Below are 22,775 nucleotides of genomic sequence, written 5' to 3'. Positions count from 1 at the left end.
GGAAAAACGACAAGTAAAACCAGGAAGCGTCAGGTGTGCGAGTCATACAGTTTAACCCAACCCAACCAAACCAAACGGACTTCGTGTTATTGCATACATTTTTTCGGCTGTACCTGAATTTTAAAATAGTTAACTGGTGGAGTCTCGTGAACCATGAAGATAAAACCAAACTCAAAACTACCGGTGGCAGCATCAGGCGCGTGTAGCTGACGGTTTTAACAAGGAAATGCCGCAAATCCTAAGGTTACATGTCTCACTGGAGGCGTTATCTTTTGTTTATTTACGACACATGATGGAGAGTCACGCATTAACGCCAGCTTTTCTTTCTCCAGGACTGTGGCGGCTGTCATGGCCCTACTATAGGTGATGCTCTCGTGAACTGGCTAGTATTACCAAACATTGGCTGATGAAGTTTCTGCCTCCTCTGAGGTTGAGGAGAAATGGATGAGGTGATCACCCTGAGCTCCAACTCCGACGACTCCGATGTGGAAATCGTCGGCTCCTTTACCACCACCAAGGATGAGCCGCAGCCCCTGACAGCTGTGCGAATTGACGTCAAAGCCGTGAACGTCAACGTTCCACCGGTGAGCAAGTCTACGGTTACCGTAGAAACTCGCACGCGCTACTTTTAAGTGTTCTTAAGATATCGTTGCTGTTGCAGTTAACTTAAAGAAAATTCCTTATAATGACTCTGCTTAAACCGAGAAATAATACCAGCTTACAATACTGCTCACTAGCGCCGTCCTCAGTTGGGTGAACTTCAAGAATTACCGAGACTTGGTTTGTTAAGGTGAAGGAAACCGATTAAAGCCAACTTAACATGAGTAGTTTACTGTTAATCTTCCTCTGACGGGAATATAGCTAAACACAGGATGTTACTCAGCTGGTCATGTTACTACAGTACACGGGCATAATATTAATGTAACTGTAGCCTATTTACCTTGTTTTGGAACTTTATCTGTATCCATAAGCATTTTAGTCTGAAGTAGTGTAACCTTAACGTAAACTCATGGTCTGAATGCTAGCTACGTACACTAGTGCTGTTAGCATAACAGTGTGCTAACAATGTTTTAAAATAATGTGTCAGTTAATTATTATGATATATTTTATGTCTATATGGTTCCAGGTTTGAGCTGCTAAACGTCATATATATGTGTGTGTGTATAACGCATCATTGCTGCCATCTAGGGGTCGGTATGGATAAATTTCCCTGAATATCGTTGTATTGTATACTGTTTACATCACAATCATGATTCATACATTATGATAGAGTAATACTTTCTGAGAAATTGTGTCATTGTCCACAAGTACACCCAGATATATAAAACTACAATACTTTTACTTTTATATGTACTATACTTTTACTTCATTGGCCAAGAGATAAAAAGTAAATATGGTTTCATATCTTTTATGGCTTACTGTAGTATCAGAAGGGACATATAAAAATCACACAACCTACAAGACTGGCGTTTTCTTCACTAATGAACTTTGACAGACAAAATAATTATATTCCTTTTTAATAGGTGAGGAAGAATATGTTTATTCTGACATATGTTTTGAATTGAGTTTCCCACTTCCTCACATTTTGTATTGAGAATCAGAAGCTCTGTCATTCATCTGTTTAATTATGTAAGCAACCACAGTATTTACTGACTGATATTTTTCTGTTTATTTTCCCCCCTTTTCTAGCGTTATATTGACCTTTCAGATCCAAGATGGACTCTTCCAGAGCTGAAAATGCGCAAAAGAGAAAATTCCACTGCCGTGGCAGTGGTAGACTTGACTGAAAGTGATGTAGCAAATGGGACAGAACAGCAAACACAGAATTTGTTACCGGGTGACTGTCGCATAAAAAATGAAAGTTCAGATAAAAATCAAACTTCAGACAAACAAGATTTAAATTTACAGACAAGCAGTTCACAAGACTCAGCTGTTGAAGCTCCACAGCAGGACTGTGGTAACCTAAAGCCAAAGATAAGACGCTTGAATTCTCAAACAGAATCCCAAACACAGAGCTGTGACGTACGTCCCTGCAATCACGCACCAGCTGTAAAACTGAGTCGATTGCCTTTTCTTGAAATGCATGTCAAGGATCTGAAAACATCAAGTTGTTCTGTCTATTTAACCAAAGACTGCGCACAAATGTCACTGTGCTTTAGAGAACTGGACGTTAACAGCAGTGCACCAGAGTGCATTAACAATTTGAGTACGACTACAGCATCAAATGGTCCTTCCATGGAACCTTCACTGGATGAATCTTCTGCTGGGGTGGCTGAATGTGTTGTCGGACAGGAACAACCAGAGAACAGTAATGAATTTACAAGCACACTGTTACATGGCCTCTCTGATCACTCATACCCCCACACTCCCACTACCAGACAGAACCCCTCTGAGCTTTTAGATCTTGACTCTCCGTCCCACAGAAGTCCTTTATCACATGATCTTGAGAGCCAAGTTGACCAAGCACCTACTTCTGAAAATACACCAGCTGAAAACATGTCTGAATGGCAACTGGATGAGGATATGGCTGAAAGGGCCTCAAGCAGCCCTGACTTCTTGCATTGCAGCATCCCTAGTGAACCTAAAACTGCAGACATGGATGAAGGGACATATAGAGGGGATATGGGAGGTGACAGTCCACTGGCTTTCCTTTGGCAAGAGGAAAGTGATGGAGAAGAGGTGAACGAAGAGAGCAGATTCGATATGGACTTCAGGGCGGCCAGTCGGGAGGACAGGGACTTTGTGTGCCCGGTTACACTTAGGAAAATGATGTCTGGACCAGGCCAAGACTTGGTGAGAGACAGTTCTCTATATCTTTCTACTTATATTTTTATGTTCCTTTCATTAACTCGTTACATGTGATTATATTCAATTCAGAATGTACAGCTTCTCTTTTCTTTTTTATGTTTTTTCTAAGATTGATGTAGAAGATGAAGGTTTTGGAACTCCAGAGGTGCTGTGCCGCCAGAGCCTGAGCCTGGTTTACAGTACCATTGATGAGAGCTACCCAGAGGGGACTTTGCAGCTCCTGTCTGATCTACTACAGCCTGGTTTCTATCCCCCCAGAGATATCACTAACCACCTACTTCGCAGCATTCTGCTAGACATGCAGTGTCCCCATCACCTGTGTGTGCAGGCCTTTAATCTGCTGATGAGGACACAGAGGTTAGAGAACCAAAGGAATAAGAGTTAATAGTAATGTATTATTTGTCACCTTTGTTATAGAAATATTTAATCTGCCCTTTATAGCGTTTCTTCCATCTTCTCTTTCACCATTACATCTTTGAATTCAGAGATTAAAGCTGCTTTCTGATTGCAGACACCACATGGCTGATAAAACCACAGTTCCATGGGACTGGGAGTTGTTGACCTCAGTCATGGCCAATCAGGTACTATTCCAGGCAAATATACAGTAAAGCTGGGTGATCTGGTATAATTCATGTTGTTGAATACAACCATATTGAATAGCTTAAATAGTGTCAACTGTTCTGGTCTTCAGTTAGAGTAAATGACACAAGTTTCTGAGATTATTGAGCAGTCTGTTGCTTTTTATATCTGCACTGCAATTTCTGCACTTTGTTTTTGTATGACTTTGCCCTAATATGCAGAGATATTTACAGTTTAATGTCTTTTCTTGTGCTTTCAATAAACTAACACGTCCCTGTATGTGGCCCTCTCACTTCCCTAGGACTGTACAAAGAGACATCGCTGTGAGGTTGTGCGCATGCTCCTGGAGTACATCGTGCAGACTCTGGAGGACGACTTCCAGGCAAAATGTTCTATTGCCCCCCACCACTCAATTGCTAAAGCCACATTGTCATGTGATCACCAGTTCCCTCAAGTTAGGTGAGCTTGGTAACCAGGTGACATCTTTAGACTTAACCTAAGCTTTCACTTTCATTGTGCATTATCATGGTAGAATACGCTCAGTTACCAGTTTATCAGATACACCTAGATAAAACAAATGTGGCTTTGAAGTACAGTAAATCCCGCTTTCATAAGGCCTATAATGGTTTTTGAACTTGACTTTTTTTAAATTATCCAACTGTTTCAGTTTTGTGGAGCTTTTGAATTTTACTTTGCTACACTTAGAGCACGTTTACTTCTTGGGATCACATAAAAACATGTAATCTGCCCACATGAATAACCATCATTCTTACATACTACCTCTTATACAGTAACCTCAATTTACCCAAAACTTCTCCATGTGTCTTAACAGTGTCATATTTAGTGCACTACTCTTCTTTGTTGAAGGTACGTGTTATTGGACTATTTTCAAAAAACCCTCCTCTTTTGTGTAAATGAAACTCACAGAGAGCTACACAGAGAAACCAAAAGTAAACTTAGGCTGCAGATAATCAGGTTTGTGAGTTATATCAGACTGCTACTATTAGACGTCCTGAAGCTCAATAACTTTAACAGACATCTCAAAGTTGTAACCGTAACCACAGCACAACATACTGTACACAATACATTATTATAAATCACCATATGCAAGGGTGATCGCATTATCACACAATTAGCAACAATTAATGATTAGCACAAGTTTTTATTAATATTTTTTACTTGTGAAACTCTATTTGTTTCCAGGGACGTCATCAAGTGGCTTTTTTCTGCCATTATGAAATCAACAGAGCATGGAGACACAAGAGAAAAAAACAGAGAAAGAGATGAACAAATCAGGTGAATTTCTGATGTATGTATGTAGCCTCGTTTGAATTCATATGCATTTTGTATGATTATGGTTGTTATGCCTGTCCTTTTTACATTCAAGTGGACAAACCCTGTTTTGGGCCCTTTCTCTCCTGCAGAATGGTGTCCATCTTCCAGAGGATGCTGTCTCTGGCTTTGGAGGTGGACCGCTCTCCAGCCCTCAGCTCTGCCAAGCTGTCCCAAGAGCTCTTCCATATGCTCATCAGCAATGTGCCTTTGAGAGCACACAGGTGAGGAGGAGCAATGAGAGTGCAAGTTGAGCAGGCATTGACCACTAAGAGAGAGTGAAGAGTGAGAGGAAGAAATATTTTCTTTTTTATATTTATTCAATGTACTTGCGGTGTGCCACTGATATTAAATATAATCGCTTGTGTAAGTGGGCCACTAGGTAAACAAGTTAAAAAGGGATTACCTCTACATTTAAATGATACAATGTAATTTATGTGTAAAATAAGTTTTTAAATATCATGTGCAAATTATGAATTCAATTTCATTATTTGTTCTTCAAGTAATGATTAGATAATGACTGGGTTCATAAAATTACTTTCGTAATGAGTTTTAAATTTCACTTTTTAAAATTCCATTTACTAATGTGACTTTTATGATATTTATCTATCAATTTATTTTCTCCTTTTTAAAACATGCTCTGTTTCTGTTTAGTGCAGAGACACTCCGTTACCTTACAGGCATCCAGCCAATGCGCCAAAGTAAACTTAAACTGGGTTCAGCCCACAGAGCAGTTACAGGAGCTCTCATTAGCCAGCTGAAGAGAAAGGATGTTCTAGCTGTGGCTCAAAACAGTAAAAGTAATAGCTTGCTAGTCAGAACTCATGTTAGTGCCTTGTAGACTGGGTCTCCTTAAATTTTAAGTCTTTAAATGTATCAGTGCTTTTAAATTTAGGTTTTGCTAATGTAAATGTGGGTGAAACAAGCTGGTAACATTAAAGCAGGAGGCAAATAAATTGTGAGGTTGTATGTTATGACTATATGTATGTGAATGATGGAGTAACATGAAATAAACTTGAAAGCCTTTTTTAACAATAATTTTACAAATCTATATAAACTTTCAGGGTTATATTTATCATTTATCACCATTTATTTTCATTTAGTTAATAATAACAATAACATGTTGTACCAGTCATTTTGAATGCATGTAATAACTATACATTCAATGCAATTCACACACCACTGAAAAAATATGTAATTATTCCAATGGCACAGTCTGCCCCTTTTCCTCAGTCCTTGAAGCTATCGTTGACTAATCTCTTTGTGACTCCCAGGATGTTGTTGCTGGAGAGCCTGCAGAGCAAGCTGCTGAGATGTAAGCTGTTGGAACATCTGTTGGACTATGCATGCCCACTGAAAATCTCTCTGCCCTTGTCGCTTAGTCTGCTGCTTCACTTTCTGAAGAACTGCACTCTGGCACCAGATCCTATGGTGAATATTAAGCCTCTTTTAAACAGACATCCTCCTATATTGGCGTTAAGAAGACCCCTCATTGCGTCGCCTTTGATAGTTTACACTGAACCAAACAAATTGTGATTTTTTTATTTTATTTTTTAAATATATAGCATGCGACAACGTCTCTATCCTTTCATGCCGGCGCTCCCTTTTATAGCATTGATTTGGCTCCGTGACTCTTTCCACAGCCCCTTCGTCTTTCCATGTTCATAAATTTTAGACAGAATGGCGAGGCAGATCAACAGCACAACATTCCTGCCTTATAAAAGGGGCTTTAGACTTGGTGTAAAGGATTTTTCATGTCTTGTTTTCATCTTTACCCTATCAGCCAACCTTAGTCCTTTACACATGTACATTTACTATATATATCTGACTTATAATGTACTGATAAACTTATCAGAAAAAGATTTTGGCAGTTTGAATGACGTTTTAGAAAATTTGCGAACTTCTTACTTTACATCTTCTCATTAACAATTAAGGAAATATCTATGATTCTTCTATGATTTATTTTTGTGAAATCTTAAGTTTGCCACAACAAGCAAGAGTTTAATGCAACAGATCCACAACTGTTTTCTCCAGGACGGTAATGAAAGGTGGCGGAGGTGGGAAGAGTTGGTCCATCTTCTGTGGATGTTACTGCTCAGCTACAACAAAGCGATGAAAGGTGAGATCTTGGTAAACCATGATGGGACTGCTTCTCTATTTCTACAAATATGAGTACACGCCTCAACAGCATTTGTAGCTGTGACTATGGAATGGGTCTCTGATAAATCCTGCAAATTCAAAAAGAACATATTTCTGGTGGTGATGGTGAAGGTCTGTTTTAAAATGATAAAATAAATGTTATATACATGATCCATTCTTGTCCATCTTTATAAATACAGTGAGGTGGAGTATTTCATCAGAATCAAAGCCTGAAGATTTAGGGACTGGATAAGCTTGCCAGTCTCCTGTTGCCAGGAAGCAGACAGTGCTTGGAGCCTGTGGGAAACCTCAGACTCCAGTGAATGTGCAATATGTGGTGTGATACCATATGGGATTGTACTATACTGTTTCATCTGAATCTTTTTTTGTACAGCAGAGAAAGGAGAGAAGGTTAAGATGAAGATTTTACTCAGGTTAAAAAGATCAAATGAGCAGATCCTGATCACCTGGTCAAATGACTTTACCTTTCTTCTGCTTACTATCATTTCCTGTCTCTTACTTTCCCATCACTCATTTTCCCACAGGTCACTTGTAGATTAATTTCAGCAAAGCATTTTCTTTATTTCTTTAAACTATATGTCAAGTAAAACATGACAGTAGTGAACTTAATACATCATTTTTACGTTTCTGTGTTGATTTATTTGACTCACAATCACGTGTGTTAAGATTTATATATTGTCAAGAAAGTGAAAGTGTATTTTTGAGTCTTCAGCTGCTTTTAAAGGCTGATTTCAATATATATAATCTCTGCTGCACTATTCCTCCAAGACATTAGATTAATTTTTTGATATCCAATGGACTGAATATTCAAACACTTCAACATTAAGTAAAATTATTTAACTTCACTCTGTCCACTTTGGTTCACCCCTAATTTCTTTCATATGTTGTCCCCAGGCTATCTGTGCAGCTCAATCACTGAACAAAGAGGCAGAGTTGGCACACTGGTCTACAAGCCGGATGACAAGGTATCCAAGTCTGCCATTAGTGAAGCTGTGGAGGCCTTCCTGTCCAGATCCCAGGCTGACCTTGGCCAAGCATTACCTCTCCATGTGGAAGAATCGCTCACTTACCTACAGGATCACCTGCTGGATGTCTGTCAGTGTTGAATTAAAAGCTCTTTGTTGTTTTTATTTTCTTGGAAGGCCTTGGAAAGCACTGAATTAATTTAATATTTATATTTTTGTATTGGTGCCCTTGAACTCTTGCTGTATTTTAAATTAAGGCTCCTTTAATTTTATTGTTTTGTAGCCAACAAAGATATGAGTTTGTCATGAAGCACAATCTTCCTTGTATCTTCATGCAGATTAAACCATTACATCACTTCTTACAGACTACATGGCTATTGATAAACTGTTCATTCTGCTAACTATGCACAATTTCTAAATAAGCCACAGCTAATTGAACTGTGGTATCCTAACCATCCATCTCACGGTCCATCACTCTTCTCTCAAGGATTTTATTTACTCTGGTTCAACAGCTGGTTGGACCGTCTACACGCTGACCAATAGGATCAAGCGCTGTTATCGGCAGAGAAAAAAAATCCTTACAGTCGCCATGATACAGCAGCGGAAACGGGTGAGAAGTAGCTAGAAAACAAAAGAGAACACGCAGTCGTCCTCGCGATTTGGTATGCTCTTGCAGGTAAAAACGGAATCCTTTCTCTTGGACCTGAACTGTTTTTACTTATTTCACCAAAATCTTATCTAGATGTTAAAAGCGCTGTGACTGTTTTCTTAAGTGGAGCTTATTTGAGTAGGAAGTCGGTCAGCTTCGAGTAATTGGTCTCTTTTAGCCAGCAAGCTAACTGAAGCTAAGCTAAATAGCTCGTAGTTACTTGCAGACCCAGCATTGTGTAGCTTTGTGAACCCGTTTACACTCTGTTTATCTCAACGATAGTGATTCTTGCTGCTGGAGGCTAGCTAGCGGCAGCTAACTAATGCGCTGTGTCGTGGCCTAGTATTAATGCGCAAGTCAGTGCTTAGCTATTATGTAAACAACAATTGTACAGTATCTTTTAACATCACTTTGGGTCTCTTTCGCTACACACTTGGACAGAGTGTTAAAGGAAACGAATTGGTCAGTTTCACTAACTTCGCTCGTCCGTTTCCACCTGGCTAGTTAGCAAGCGAGCTAGCGTTAGCCGTTTAGCGTTTGTTATGTATAGTTTGTTAGCTACCTCAGCTAGGCTAATCGGCTAGCACCAACGAGGGGAAGAGCTGCTAACCTCAGCTAGCTATGTTGTACAAATTTTAAAAATGTAGTTTCATTTCGGCTCTTTGTCTAATTAAATTAAAGTTTCACACAATTGTTATCAGTATAGTTTGTCAAGTTTAGCATGAAAAGTGTTGTACTACGTTGCTGATTTTAATGTTGATTATTATGTAACTCGAATGAAATCACAGTCTTCACAGGAAGCTGTTTAAATGTTAAATAAGTGCACTGCATTATATACGATCCATAGCAACGTTGTACTTAAAGTATATCATGATCTAAAACGTGTTCCTTTAGATTGGTATGGGTTACGTTTGAAATCTTTTGCAACCATGTGTACACGAGGAAGCATATTATCACTCTCAATGCAAATACGGTTATCTGATGAGCTACATACATCACCTATAATCCTAATTCATTGTTAACTTATTCCAGCTTGAGTTTCAGGCCAAAATTACTAAATTGGTGTACAACTGAGGGCATAATAGGACAACTTTCATTTGTTCATGAATGACATTAACATCAAAATAATCTTTGTAGTGTTATAGGAATGCCCAAGGAAAAATATGACCCGCCGGATCCCAGGCGGATGTACACAATTATGTCCAGCGAGGAGGCAGCCAACGGGAAGAAGTCATACTGGGCTGAGCTGGAAATTAGCGGTGAGTATTGTCAGGGACTTCCTACTTTTGTAGGATACATATTTGTACTGAATTTGAACTGTTCACACATCTTTTGACAGTGGCATATAGGTAAGTCAAATCCGACTGTTGTTGTTATTTTAACATTTCATCTCTCTGTACATCTACTCACACTACTGGGCACAAGTAATTATTGGATCTTCATTGTTCAAGTAAGACATCAGCCCACTGCTGTGGCACTGCACACATCAGACCCATACAGAGCTACAGCTGGGGATTTTCATTATCAATTAACCTAGCAGTTATTTTCATAATCAACTGTTTGGCCTTTTGTTTTGTTGTTTGTTTTATTTTGTTTGACCATCAGTACAACACCCAAAGATATTCAGTTTCATATCATAAAAGACTAAGGCAACCAGCACAAACCCACATTTGAACCAGAGCACAAGTGGCAACTTTTGAATCTCCTGCATTTTTCATGCAAAAATGACTTTGATGTATCATTTATTATCAGACTTGTCACCATTAAAATTTTGGTCAGTTAATTAATTGATGAATCAATTAATCATGTCAGCTTTTGTCCCCACTGGAAGTTGCAGGGTTTAAAATAGGTCACTGTTAATTGTTTTATGTCCATTTGGCAACATGGTGGGCAGCATTGATAATTTGCAACTTAAAATGGTTTAGTCTATTTGTCTATTTTGGCTTTGTGGGAAATTAATGAAGGCTTGCAGTTATACCCAAGCATAACCTTGATCTTTTTGATATCAGTTAACCCATATGGACCCATTCACACAGAAACAAGTGCCAAAATTTTCCACTGGTGTAAAAGGAATGATAGTTGAATGCTGTGATTTCATTGTTCTTTGTGTGTGTGGTTTTCTCACTGTCACTGTAGGCCGAGTAAGGAGTCTCAGCACAGCCCTGTGGTCTCTCACCCACCTCACTGCCCTGCACCTCAGTGACAACTCATTGTCACGCATCCCGCCAGACATTGCCAAACTACACAACCTGGTGTACCTGGATCTCTCATCCAATAAGATCAGGAGCCTGCCGGCAGAGCTCGGCAACATGGTGTCTCTCAGGTGAGTGATTTCCAGCATTACTTTTACCCCTTAAAAATACCAGCTGTCACAGGGTTGATGTTAAATTAAATTTTGGCACCCACACATTCTAGTCACTCTTGGTGAATCCATCTAATATTTTAATTTGATGTAAAAATTCACATTAACAATCAATCAAAAGTTACCAAGTATGCCATAGACATTTTTGATGCCAGTAATGTGGTAAATGAGGTGTTTGTAAGGTAACAACGATGGTTGTTTCTTAGAAGGGCTGGTTTCTAATGATCATATTTCCCTATGTTGTCCACAGGGAACTGCTTTTAAATAACAACCAGTTGCGGGTTCTGCCATTTGAATTGGGGAAACTGTTTCAGTTACAAACACTGGGGTTGAAAGGTCAGTGGCATATCAATGTTTTTTGTAGCCATTCTAGCCTTGAAATCCCATTGTTCTCTTAGCAATGATTCAGCCTGGTTTGCTTTTCCTTCATCAGGAAACCCACTTGCACAAGAAATTATGAGCCTCTACCAGGAACCTGATGGCACGCGGAGACTGCTCAACTACTTGTTAGACAATCTGGCAGGGGCTATCAAGCGCAGTGAGTCCCCTATCTCTCTGGAAGTTTTGACCCTGGCACAAAAATTGCACATATCCAGTTGTTTTTATTTGCTCAAAAGATAGATCCATTAGTGTATATATAGATGGGGACACTGTGAATCCAACAGTTCATTTACCCTTAACTTGGTTGAAGTCATTATGTGACATCTGTGTTCATTTTGTCACCCATAGTGAATTTTTTTTCTCCCTTGTTCAGTACCAACAGAGCAGCCCCCAGCCCGGTCATGGATCTCACTCCAGGAACCAGACCGAACACGGGCCTCAGGTAAAGACAACACACATGAAACATGACTTTGAACAGATGCACATATTCTGAGGAATCTTTTATGTAATATGCAGCTTTGTCATAAATATAGATCCAGCTTGAATCCATGAAAATTGACTGCTAGCCATGTTTATCTGCTGTTGGCAATAATTATTACGCTGAACAGACAAAAAATGGTGCTTGCATCAATATACAATTCAAGAGTCGTAAGGGCTCAGTGCTTCTGATATGTACACGGTAGTATAAGTGCAGTTTGTGTGGTTGAATCTGAGCAATAAATCTCCTGCAAATATGTACAATATATCATTGTTATCTGTTGGTTAAGCATTTACCTGTGTTGGTTGACGGCCATAACTGTTGTTTAGGCAGTGCAGTTTTCAAGATATGCCCTTATGTCTGTTTCTCCCCTCAGCACTGTTCTCGGTGATGTGCTACAATGTGCTGTGTGATAAGTACGCCACACGACAGCTATATGGTTACTGTCCCTCTTGGGCTCTAAATTGGGAATACAGGAAGAAATCCATCATGCAGGAGATCCTGGGCTGCAACGCAGACATCATCAGTTTGCAGGTGAGAGCTGGACGTCAGAACATAAGATTGGCTCTCACATACATTAACTAAATGTTTGTTTTGTATATCGAGGCAGATACATCAAGATAAAAAACACAATTACATACAGCAAACACATTTGTGTTGTTTGCTGCATTTACTTCTTGCACTGTATCAGCATTTAACATCTTTCTTACTTCTACTTGTGCAAATAGTGTTATTTCAGTGAAAGGGTATCTTACACTATACTATCTTTGTAGTCTTACCAGTCTCTCACCAGGTCTTTGTTACACTTACTTATGTTTGTTGTTGATTACAGGAAGTTGAGACAGAGCAGTACTACAATTTCTTCTTGCCTGAGCTGAAGGAGCAGGGATATGATGGGTTCTTCAGTCCAAAGTCAAGAGCTAGGACTATGTCAGAGTCAGACCGTAAACACGTGGACGGATGTGCAATCTTCTACAAGACGGATAAGTATGTACCTACAGTTCTGTAGTTAATGTCCTATGTCCTGTATGTGTTGTTGACCAGCCTTAATGGGGCTTACAAAAAATAACATTTTAATTGCAGTTAAATATACATTTGAACATTTAAAAATCAGCATCTAATATTGTTACCCAAGTGATAAATACAGCTTTGTTGTTGTGCAGTTATAACTTAACTTTACCCCTTCGCTAAACAGGTGCAATAACAAAGAAATTAGTTACAACATTGTAAGCCTTTCACTCCAGGTCCAGTCTGTAAGCAGTGCTGATTTTTATTTCTGCTCTATGTTGATGGTGTCTTGTTTTTGTTGGTGTATCAACTGGGTGGAGCTACCACCACTGACCTACCTAACCAGTTTGATTACTGGTCTGTAGCCTGTAGCCCTCAGCGATAACACTGATTGTCCTCATCTTGGTAAAACATTTGTGTCAAGCCTCCTATAACCTGCATGTTTACTGTGCTTTCATGCCTGAGTAGTTTCAGAAACGATAAAACCACAAACATTCATAGCTGAATACAAAAGCTAGTCAGATTGTATGTGTTTAGACTAGATACTAAAGGTTTGACATTGACAGCAGCCTTCAAGTGTGTCTCTGTTTATACCATGGCACAGAGATAGGACTACTAGAAAATGTCAAAATGTCATACTTTATATACTGTAGAATATGAATGTCGTTATGATGTCTGCTGTAGCTCCTTTCAAAATCCTGTACACATTAGACCACAGTATTGGTGGAACATGATAAATAGAAGTTAAAACTTTTTGTAACTGGAAACCAGTTGCAGCCAATCAATCCTGAATTGTTTGATTTTGATTTACCATAAAGGGGAAGTGAGTGATACAGATTTTACACAAAGTCAGTGTACAGGTGTTGGAGTATTACTGCCTATGTGGTTTGAGAGGGAGTTGCAGAAAGTCTGATCACTTTCTCTTAGGGCTTACTACAAGTTTGAAAATGAAAAAAAAAATCTGTGGGTGTGTTTTAAGTGAGCTTGCTCCTCGTCTCTGCTTGAGGTTAGTGGTTCGAGGTTACAGTTGCTGCTGCTGGTATAACACACCTGAATGAATCTCCAGCTGAATTGTTGATGGTCAAGTTGTTTTATGGGTAACATAGGCACCTGGTTTGGCAAGAATAATACAGTGTCTCTGGTTCTGCGGCATCAATTTTTATTCCGGATCTACTGTCTGTTGTCAGTCTGGCAGTGTTACAGAAGTGAAATACTAAATCCCTGGAGTACAACACGTGATACTTAATTAAAACAAACAGTTTTTACAGAAGTGTGTGTGTGTGTGTGTGTGTGCGATCTTGATGACTGTTTTTTAGTATTAGTGTGATGCAGAAAATGTAAATGTTGAAATTAAAGCCGTGCAATTGGATGATACTCATGTGACTATTAGTAGCCTGTGGTTAAAACGAGAGCATGTTCTTGACTTTAAATTGAAAGCCTATAGAAGGCTTAAGTTTCATCTATTGCTGATCCCTTTATTTTGTTGAATGCAAGAAAAATTGTAACTGAAATTCAAAGTCTATTTACAATTGTCTGCAGTTTTATTGTTCAGCAGTCTTACTCGGTCCCTGTAACATCATTATGTTGCACAATATCCTATTTGCTCTGATATAGAGAGGCATTCTAATTTTACCAAATTAACCAAATGTGACCCAGTGTGGGAAACTATCCCTGTGCTTAGAATAATTTTATTTGCATAAAAACCAGAAGGCAGTTAGGTTGGGGAAGAAAAAACATAAAGTATTATCATGCATGAGCCCCTGTGGGACTTTGCTACAGTAATTTTGTGGCTGAAGATTACACCACTTTAAGTTTAGTTCCTGTGTTTTGATTTGTCATGATGAGGTCCTAGATTGTAATATCTAGATTGTAAGAGATAGAATCCAGGATACCATTTATTTGCAGCAGATTGTAAATTATGTGTTTGTTGTCATCCATGTATTCCCATCAGTGCGTACAGAGGTTGTGTTGGGTCCTGTTTTCTCATGTCTCCCTCTGTTTATCTCCAGGTTCAGCGCAGTGCAGAAGCACACAGTGGAGTTCAACCAGCTGGCCATGGCTAACTCCGAGGGCTCAGAGGCTATGCTGAACAGGGTGATGACCAAGGACAACATTGGGGTAGCTGTACTTCTTGAGGTCCGCAAAGAGATGATGGAGGTCTCCTGTGAGTAGACGCCCTTTTCTGATCTTTGGAGCTTCTTATTTGGTTGCCTGGCATCTCTAGATTTACTGCAAGCATTTTTCTCTAAAATCTCCTAGTCCTGCTAATCCTGAATTGACCTTTGTCTGATCTGTGAGGCAGAAGTTACAGTACAATGGGTTGTGGGTGGCACTGTATTTGTCTTAAATCCTCTTTGTATTGTTTCTCCTTGTTTACCTTTCTCCCTTGTTCCAGCTGGAAAGTCACTCCATGGCATGGAGAAGCAGCTGCTCCTGGTGGCCAACGCCCACATGCACTGGGACCCAGAGTACTCTGACGTCAAGCTGGTCCAGACCATGATGTTCCTGTCAGAGGTGAAGAACATAGTGGACAAGGCCACACGCAGCCTCAAGTTGTCCTCTGTCTCTGGTGAGACCAATGCCATTCCACTGGTGCTGTGCGCTGACCTCAACTCCCTGCCTGACTCTGGTAAATAAGCAAGATGACTAGAGCTGTGGTCTATCATATAAGTCTATCTTATAAGGCATATAAGATAATATATGCCAAAAAAAAAAAAAAAAAAACCTACAACAATACTACCATTGCAGTAACAAGTATTTATACAGTTGCTGGGTTGGTTCCCAGTATCTCCTCCAAAGTGTTTAGGTGCCCTTGAGCAAAATGGCACCCCAAACTTCTGGATAAGCAGGTCCAAATAACTGGCCCAAACTGTGGTGGATGCATTTCAGTTTTCTCACATTTTATAGACCAGTCATTAAATGGAAGAAAATAATGTGCAAACTAATCGATATCTTGAGCATCATTCAGTCATCATTTTCTTTCAGTGTTTTTAATAATGGAATGAAGATACTTCTTGAGAGATTCATTGAGGGATTTGCTCTTTTATTGCTGTGAACTTTTCTTTACATGTCAGTCTCTGTGTTGTGGTGCAGCAGGTGAAGGTAAGGTTGTCCAGTAAAGATATTCAAGTGCTCCTGCTTCGATTTTGCTTCCTTTTTTTGCTCATTCAGTTTAGCTCAAAAGATGACAAAAGTCAAGAGTTGATTTATGTCTCTATGTGTTCCAGAAGGGGCTACTAAGATGCAGTATCCCAAATTTCTGCCTTAAGAAATGAAGTTTAGCAGTCCCTATGGTAACTGTTGGAACGGCTTGGTCTTGGCTTGGTTTGTTAGGACCTTGAAGTGCCTCTTGACTTTTCTTGATTCTGATGAAAACGACTTCTCCTCTCTCCCATCTGTTCAGGCGTAGTGGAGTACCTGAGTACTGGCGGAGTGGACTGCACCCACAAGGACTTCAAGGAGCTTCGTTATAGCGACAGCCTGACCAAATTCAACTGCAACGGCAAGAACAGTACGTCCAACGGCAGGATCACCCACGGCTTCAAGCTGAAGAGCGCCTACGACAACGGCCTGATGCCTTACACCAACTACACCTTCGACTTCAAGGTAGTTTTTACAGATGGAAAACGGATTTGAACTCGTCATTGTAGTTCATGATGTTTCTTGTATATGCACAGAAAGATGTATCACGGATGTTCTGATCAATTCCTGGAGAGATGACCCCTCCACCTCCCCTTCTTCTCTCCTCAGGGTGTCATCGACTATATTTTCTACTCCAAGCCTCACCTGAACGTGCTGGGTATCTTGGGCCCCCTGGACCCCCACTGGCTCGTAGAGAACAATGTCAGCGGCTGCCCACATCCCCACATCCCTTCCGACCACTTCTCCCTCTTCGCCCAGCTGGAGCTGCTCCTGCCCAACGTGCCCCCCCAGGTCAATGGGCTCCATCTGCCTGCACGCAGGTAGTGAGTCCCTGCCACACCGCCAGGGGGAGCTGCAACCACAGGCTCTCCCTTTTCAACCCTCCTCCCTCCCACTACCAGCTCTTCCCTCCACCACACTGGAGGAGGAAGACAAAAAAAACACAACCTGTAAAATATTCGTACAGTGAGGTCTGGCCGACAGGGATTTCGTATACTGTTATAGATATTCTATATTTTTCTTTTTTCTCTCTCTATTTTACTTTTTTGTTCTTTTTTTAACCGCTCAATTCAGTCCTGTTCGTGCATCATATTTTGTGTTTCGGACTCCTTTTCCTCCTCAGAATCCACCCACCCACCCACTTTGTTTCTGTCATCCAAACTAGAGGGGGTGGTAGCTCATTCAGATTTGTCACATGGGGCACTGTTTGGTTTTTAGAGGAAGGGGAAACTTAGAAGTGGCTGAGGGGATGACATCCACCTGAAAAGCTCGATCATAGCTGATGGTCTGCTTGTCTGTCTGTCCTGTATAAATCTAAAACCAGCAAAGACAGCAGACTTGTCAGTCTCAGACCTCCATTATTGGCTTGTGCTTGTTTTTCCCTCTACTCTGGGCAGCCAGCATACTTTCTCAGTCTTTCTAGGATACACACATTTGTTGATTCAGATGTGGTTGGGTTAGAGCAGCTTTTAGCTTCGGTAGTTGTGCATCCCTGGAGGTGGATGTAGCGCAGCTTGTATGAGGTGAGATTTCCTGCTGTCATTCTGTGGTGCTGAGGCCTTTTGTGTGGTCACGGCCTCCCGTGGTGCTACAAGATAGTCTACACCTCTGACCCCGGCCCTGGTGCATTAGCTACCAAACCCACAGATGCCTCGAGAACCAAACGTCCGAGAACTACATTCGCCTGATCACACATGGGCAGCGTGTAGTGTTAATTTGTCAAGGAAGGATGTTGTGAGAAACTGAGAGCAGCTACCATCCTGTTTGCAGACTGTTTCACCCCAGCTTGTATAGTTGTTAGGCTAGTCTTGTGCTTAGGAGCTCATGTGGCCCATGTATCACCTTTTTTGGGGGCAAGGGGATTTAGGCTGATGGAAAAAGCAATTGGGGGGGGGGTATCATAAATCTTTTCTTTATCTTGAATGCTTATAGGCAGACAGAGCGAGTAATGGCTGATACACGGGAGTAAAACCAGCATTCCTCTCACTGTCTGGAGTTGCCATCCACAACTCCACACATGCAAGCTTACACACAAACACTTGCACACACACAGACACACATAATACAGGTAATTTGAAGGCAGATCTGTAGCACTGTCTCTGAGGCCAGTAGTGACTTTCCCCAGCCATAAATTCCATACACAAAAGCAGTGGTTTTTTTCACAAGTGTTTGTACAGAATAGAAATCTAGACTCAGTCTTTACATGATTGTATATGAACCACAAAAGACCTGTTTTCTGGCGTTTTTTGTACTAAGAGTAAATTATGATCAGATTTGAAAAAAAGATTGTATTGTAAACTATGGCTAAATTTTTATCCAGTTAATGTTAAGATGAATTGATATTACCAGCTTGTACAAAAGACGTAAGAAGAGGTTGTTCAAGGCGTTCGCTGTCACTACTTTGCACTCCCTAGAGATTAACTGTAATTAATGTATCAGTATTGTTTTATTTTTTCCTTCCTACCCCCCTCTCTTTCTCTGCCATTGATTTGATTTGCCGGCACATTGCTGCGATTGTAAATAGACACTGAGTAAACTCTGCCTGTTGCTTCTTGCCCATTAACAAAGCCATTGATCCACACTGCTGCCATCAGTTCAGACAAAAGGACACGCAAGATCGAGTCGCAGCCCACCAGCGATTCCACATCTGTTCATCTCAATATCTCTCACTCGCTCTCACCAGTGACGTGTGGCCGATACAACCTATATAAATCCCACACGTACAACAAAAACATCGTGCCTCACTGTAGCAGTTGTTGTCGTCTTGCACTATTTACATTTGACGAACGCCTGAACAACCTTTTCTCCTTTTATTTTTAAATACTGTTGAGACATTTGTGAAGATTTTATGTCCTTTTTTTGGTTTTTGTTAATGTTGATTTCCTTTTTTATGAGCTGTGACAATGTTATGATGATGTGTATATCCTTCCTATTCATTGAGCTCTCTAGTAATCAGGTATGCTTTCTCCACCGACCCTTTCTCTACTTAAAGAACATGAGTAGGATGTCTTATCTTTACTAAATCCACTCTCTCGGATTGTTTTACTCCCTCATAGTACCTTAGCATGGCTCCAAGCCTAAACTCCCCCCCCCAAAAAAAAACCTCGCCCATAGCTCCTACCCTGGCCATGAAATTTAAGTCTCTGCAAGCCTGTCCATCACCCTAACAAACCCTCAACCGCCCAACCTCAGACTTAACCTACCCACTATATTACTCAAGCTGTGTCTTTTAAACCCCTTTGCTCAACCACTTTGTATAGTTCTTACCCTCGTCACTGCAGCTATAGTGCCATCTGTGGACACCCCCCCAACCCCCCCCCCCCCCCCCAAAACCACCACCTCTGTATTGGGAAAAGGTGGAAGGCTGCTTTTGGATGAACAAGGGATGAGGGGCAGTGAGCTCAGCTGTTTCTCCCTGAAGGCCCCAGGGCAAACGCGTTGTGATGAATCAAATTTTGTTACATCTCAGACCGACAACAAGAAATCTGTCAGTGGTGAGATGATCACTTCAACAGCCATGCTTTTACACGGATACAATGGACGACGAGCACTTAGTAGATTCAGATGCAGCTCCCCTCACTCCCTGTCCGATCATATTAGTGAGTAAAGATCTTATTACTTTAATGTATATGTTGAAATGACATTTTTAAAGCAAGAGGGAAGCAAGTAAATAGGAAGTATAAATTTAGTCCTCAGATCAAGTTTTCTTGTCCCATTTGTTTGCCCCCTACATGTTTGTTTTTAAACTTTTTTTGTTTTCCAATGGAAACCAATGTGTCCAGTTTGCTTTTTTTCCTGAATGGCATTAGTATTGTAGTAGATTTAAAGGCTAGCTTTTTTGTAAAGTGTGAATAAAAGATGTATCTCATGTTTCCTTTCTAAAAAGATATTGAATTGTGTTGTTGATGTGTAAATCATGAATTCAATGATGGTGTTATGTTTGCTACATTGTTTTTACTTTTACTCAATTTTTTTTTCCTCCCACCATTTACTCTTATCCCATCACAAACCAAAATCCTCTGTAGAAATCATGATGAGGCATTGTCTTTGATGGGTTGATGTAGAGAATTTGAATGTTCCTATCAATGCATCGTAGAATGAAGGATTGAGTGCTTACTGGAGGAAAAGTACCTGCATCTTTGGCATCAGAACTTTCAGCACAGGGATATTCATTTTTTTCTCTTTTCATTGCTTTTCAGCTTTATTTTGGATGTTGCATGGCACTAGGTGGAGAGTGCCAGTGCCTGTAGGTTAGGGCAGCAGAGCTGTCTTACTAGTGGCTGCAGTTCAGTCCTAGAGAACACTGTTCTGACTGGTGTAAAACGTGTTTGTAAGACTAAGCTAATGTTGTGCCACTGGTTGCTAGACTGGTCCTGTGATGATTTTTTGAGTACTACTAGTCCATCTCACTCTGTTCTTGTGCATCACAGTGGTTAAATCTGTTACACTAGCTAGCTACTATCAATAGTCACTGATTTGACTCTTCAAATCTTCTCAGTTGTTGACTCCCTCCCTCCCTCCTTTTCATCACCCTCTTGATAAAACCGCAGACTATGGCTTCTAATTGGAAAATCTGGTAGATTACAGAGCGGAGTTGTGTCGCTCTGTTAGCTTCAGCGAGTGATCGCATTGTACTTTTTCCACTGTTGCATTGTTGTCATAGTTGGCTTGTTTAGTCTGTGTAGAGTGATTTTTTTCTCTCTCTCTCTCTCTCTCCCCAGGCTGCATCTCTGTAATGGTGCACACCAAAGCTGCTTGTAGTTCAGTTCTCTGTTGTAGAGCGAGTTCTTTCACCAACCCGTCGCATCATTTTTTTTCTTTTTTTTAAATCCAAATCATAGTCTTCATGAAACGTAGGGCTGTAAGGAAAGCAAGGTACTTTTGTCCTTTTCCTTGAATCACATGAACATCCATATTCGTACTTGTCACTGTGGCTGGAGTTTGGTTTCTCAACCCATCAACTCGATTAAATGCATTTTTTTTTTCCAAAAACTTGGCAATAATACCCAGAAACATTCAGACACATTCAGAATGGGTTTTTAAATATTTTATCTGGAAAATGTAGCTATTTCATCTTTCAAACTGTGGTCGTTTTTTTTTTTTTTCTCTCTTTTGCTTTTTAACTCTCCACTTTCAACCTCCCAGATTGTTTCTTTACCTGAAGACCTTTTTAAGCTTGTTTTTTTTTCCCTTTCCCTTTTATCATCCATCTTGTATATTTGCTCATCTCCTTCTCCCTGCCGATCTAGTGGTAGTTGTTCAATGATCAGGATTGTCTATCTGTAGTCAGCTGAGTACATATATTGATCTGTGTCACTGTGTTTATGCACTGGACCAACTATTGTTTACCATTCATGAAAATACCAGCAAAAAAAAAAAAGAAAAAAAATAATGACGAAACACTTGCACAATGTTGTAGAATGTCCATTAACCCAGATGAGAAATCAAGGCAGCTGTTTTCAAATCAACACATACTGTTTTAAAAAGAAACTGAATGGTAAACAATGCTTTCTGTTGTACCCCTTAGCCGTCCTCTTGATTCTCTTTGGACTAGTTTTGTTCTTTTATTTTTTCCGTTTGACTACAGGTTCTGCTTGTTTCCTTTACACCTACCTATGTATTTTCCTACTTCTGGTTGAAAATAAATTCTATATTATCTGTTTCAAGCTGTGTCACCTCTTATTCTTTGCAATGGATATTGAAAATAAATTCTATATCTGTTCTCCTTGTCTTGCCTCCCTTTGCTTCCTTGTTTTTCTCAGTTTTAATTCAGTTTTGATGCTTCCTGTCTTAACTGCAGACAGTATTCTTAGTTTTCATTTTTCCTCCTCTTCATGAGTCATTTGAATGAAGAAAGTAAACAGATCTCTGGCTCACAACCCGCACAGATCTTTTCTTTCCCATCTTAAACAAAAGCACAGATTTCTTTATTAAAATTTTTATTCAGGGGTGTTGTTTGGTCGATGTTGAAGCTGCAACTGTGTCAAACAGCTGGCAGAGGCTGAACTATGAGGCCCAAGAGTGTGCAGGTTTGCAGGTTTTCATTCCAAACCAGCCCTGCAGCAGCTTCATTAACTGTGTGAACATGAGTGGGTGTTTGAAATTAAAAACCCTGCACACCTACTGCTCTCTGTGACACTTATTTTCAAACCAGTGAGTTAGAGGGGCCATCCTGGTTGAAACCTTGTCAGTAAATCTGCTCACTCACCCCCCTGAAGTGTCCTTTAGTAAGACACTGAACCATTACTGGCACCGCAGGTGCCATTTTGTAGCTGAGCCTGACCTTTGAGTTTCCTTCAGCACTGCAAATGAAAAGAGAATTTCCCATTGGGGATCAATAAAGTTTAACATTAACATTTAATACCTAAAATAGCCTGGGGATGACAGTTTGTGTATTATCGTCTGTGGGCACACGGTGGAGCTAAAGGATCACCTCCTGGACGAGCAGTGAAAACTGATCCATGCATCCACTGAGGGAGTAATGATGCCAGGTCTGAACGAGTCACACAGGACTCATAACATCAGCTGGAGTGAATTTAGAGCGGACACGAACAGTGTGAGACAGAAAGCTGAACAGGAGAGTTTAGTTAGAGCACAGTGGGAGCGCAATAATTATACTCCAAGGCTTCATCAAAACTGCCATTAGAACATATTGGACAAAACACTGTGTAACATTTGATCTGAGCAGTGTAAGTAAATATTTTTATTGTTGATACACCAGTCAGAGATGCTGATGACTACAGGGAAGTTGATGTATGTATATACACTCTATGTTTACAACTTGAATGTTAGAACAGCTGATTTATGCTTCACTCAGCAGTGTTGACACTTTTCTAGTGCATCTTCTGACAGTTGTTGTTGTGATTGGTTCATTAATGAATTTGTGGAAAACAGAAAATTAATCCACAGTTT

At 40.2% G+C, this 22,775-nt stretch overlaps 2 protein-coding genes across 4 annotated transcripts; both read left to right on the top strand.

The window, feature by feature from the left end:
- Window positions 1-6: 6 nt before the first annotated feature.
- simc1 (SUMO interacting motifs containing 1) lies at window positions 7-8,211 on the top strand. 3 transcript variants are annotated; one of them, XR_007813666.1, is made up of 11 exons: window positions 7-243; window positions 333-584; window positions 1,690-2,793; window positions 2,918-3,165; window positions 3,320-3,389; window positions 3,689-3,846; window positions 4,591-4,683; window positions 4,812-4,943; window positions 5,994-6,034; window positions 6,754-6,838; window positions 7,774-7,788. XR_007813666.1 is itself a non-coding variant. In XM_018699569.2 (11 exons), the coding sequence occupies exons 2-11, from the start codon at window positions 441-443 to the stop codon at window positions 7,983-7,985; spliced, it is 2,403 nt and encodes an 800-aa protein (XP_018555085.1). In that variant the 5' UTR covers window positions 7-243; window positions 333-440; the 3' UTR covers window positions 7,986-8,211. The 3 variants fall into 3 exon arrangements, 2 of the variants coding, with proteins under 2 accessions (XP_018555085.1, XP_018555086.1); XM_018699569.2 differs by having other exon boundaries at window positions 5,994-6,150; window positions 7,774-8,211; XM_018699570.2 differs by lacking the exons at window positions 7-243; window positions 333-584 and adding an exon at window positions 603-790 and having other exon boundaries at window positions 5,994-6,150; window positions 7,774-8,211.
- A 181-nt stretch (window positions 8,212-8,392) lies between these two features.
- cnot6a (CCR4-NOT transcription complex, subunit 6a) lies at window positions 8,393-21,529 on the top strand. The gene is made up of 12 exons (XM_018699571.2): window positions 8,393-8,520; window positions 9,631-9,752; window positions 10,630-10,816; window positions 11,106-11,191; window positions 11,289-11,393; window positions 11,610-11,678; window positions 12,091-12,248; window positions 12,547-12,701; window positions 14,732-14,886; window positions 15,118-15,351; window positions 16,126-16,328; window positions 16,473-21,529. The coding sequence occupies exons 2-12, from the start codon at window positions 9,641-9,643 to the stop codon at window positions 16,686-16,688; spliced, it is 1,680 nt and encodes a 559-aa protein (XP_018555087.1). The 5' UTR covers window positions 8,393-8,520; window positions 9,631-9,640; the 3' UTR covers window positions 16,689-21,529.
- Window positions 21,530-22,775: the final 1,246 nt, after the last annotated feature.

This window comes from Lates calcarifer, linkage group LG8, assembly GCF_001640805.2.
Source record: "Lates calcarifer isolate ASB-BC8 linkage group LG8, TLL_Latcal_v3, whole genome shotgun sequence".
Taxonomy (NCBI): Eukaryota; Metazoa; Chordata; class Actinopteri; family Centropomidae; genus Lates; species Lates calcarifer.
Note: the sequence above shows the minus strand (reverse complement) of the source record. Positions and strands in the feature narration are given on the sequence as shown.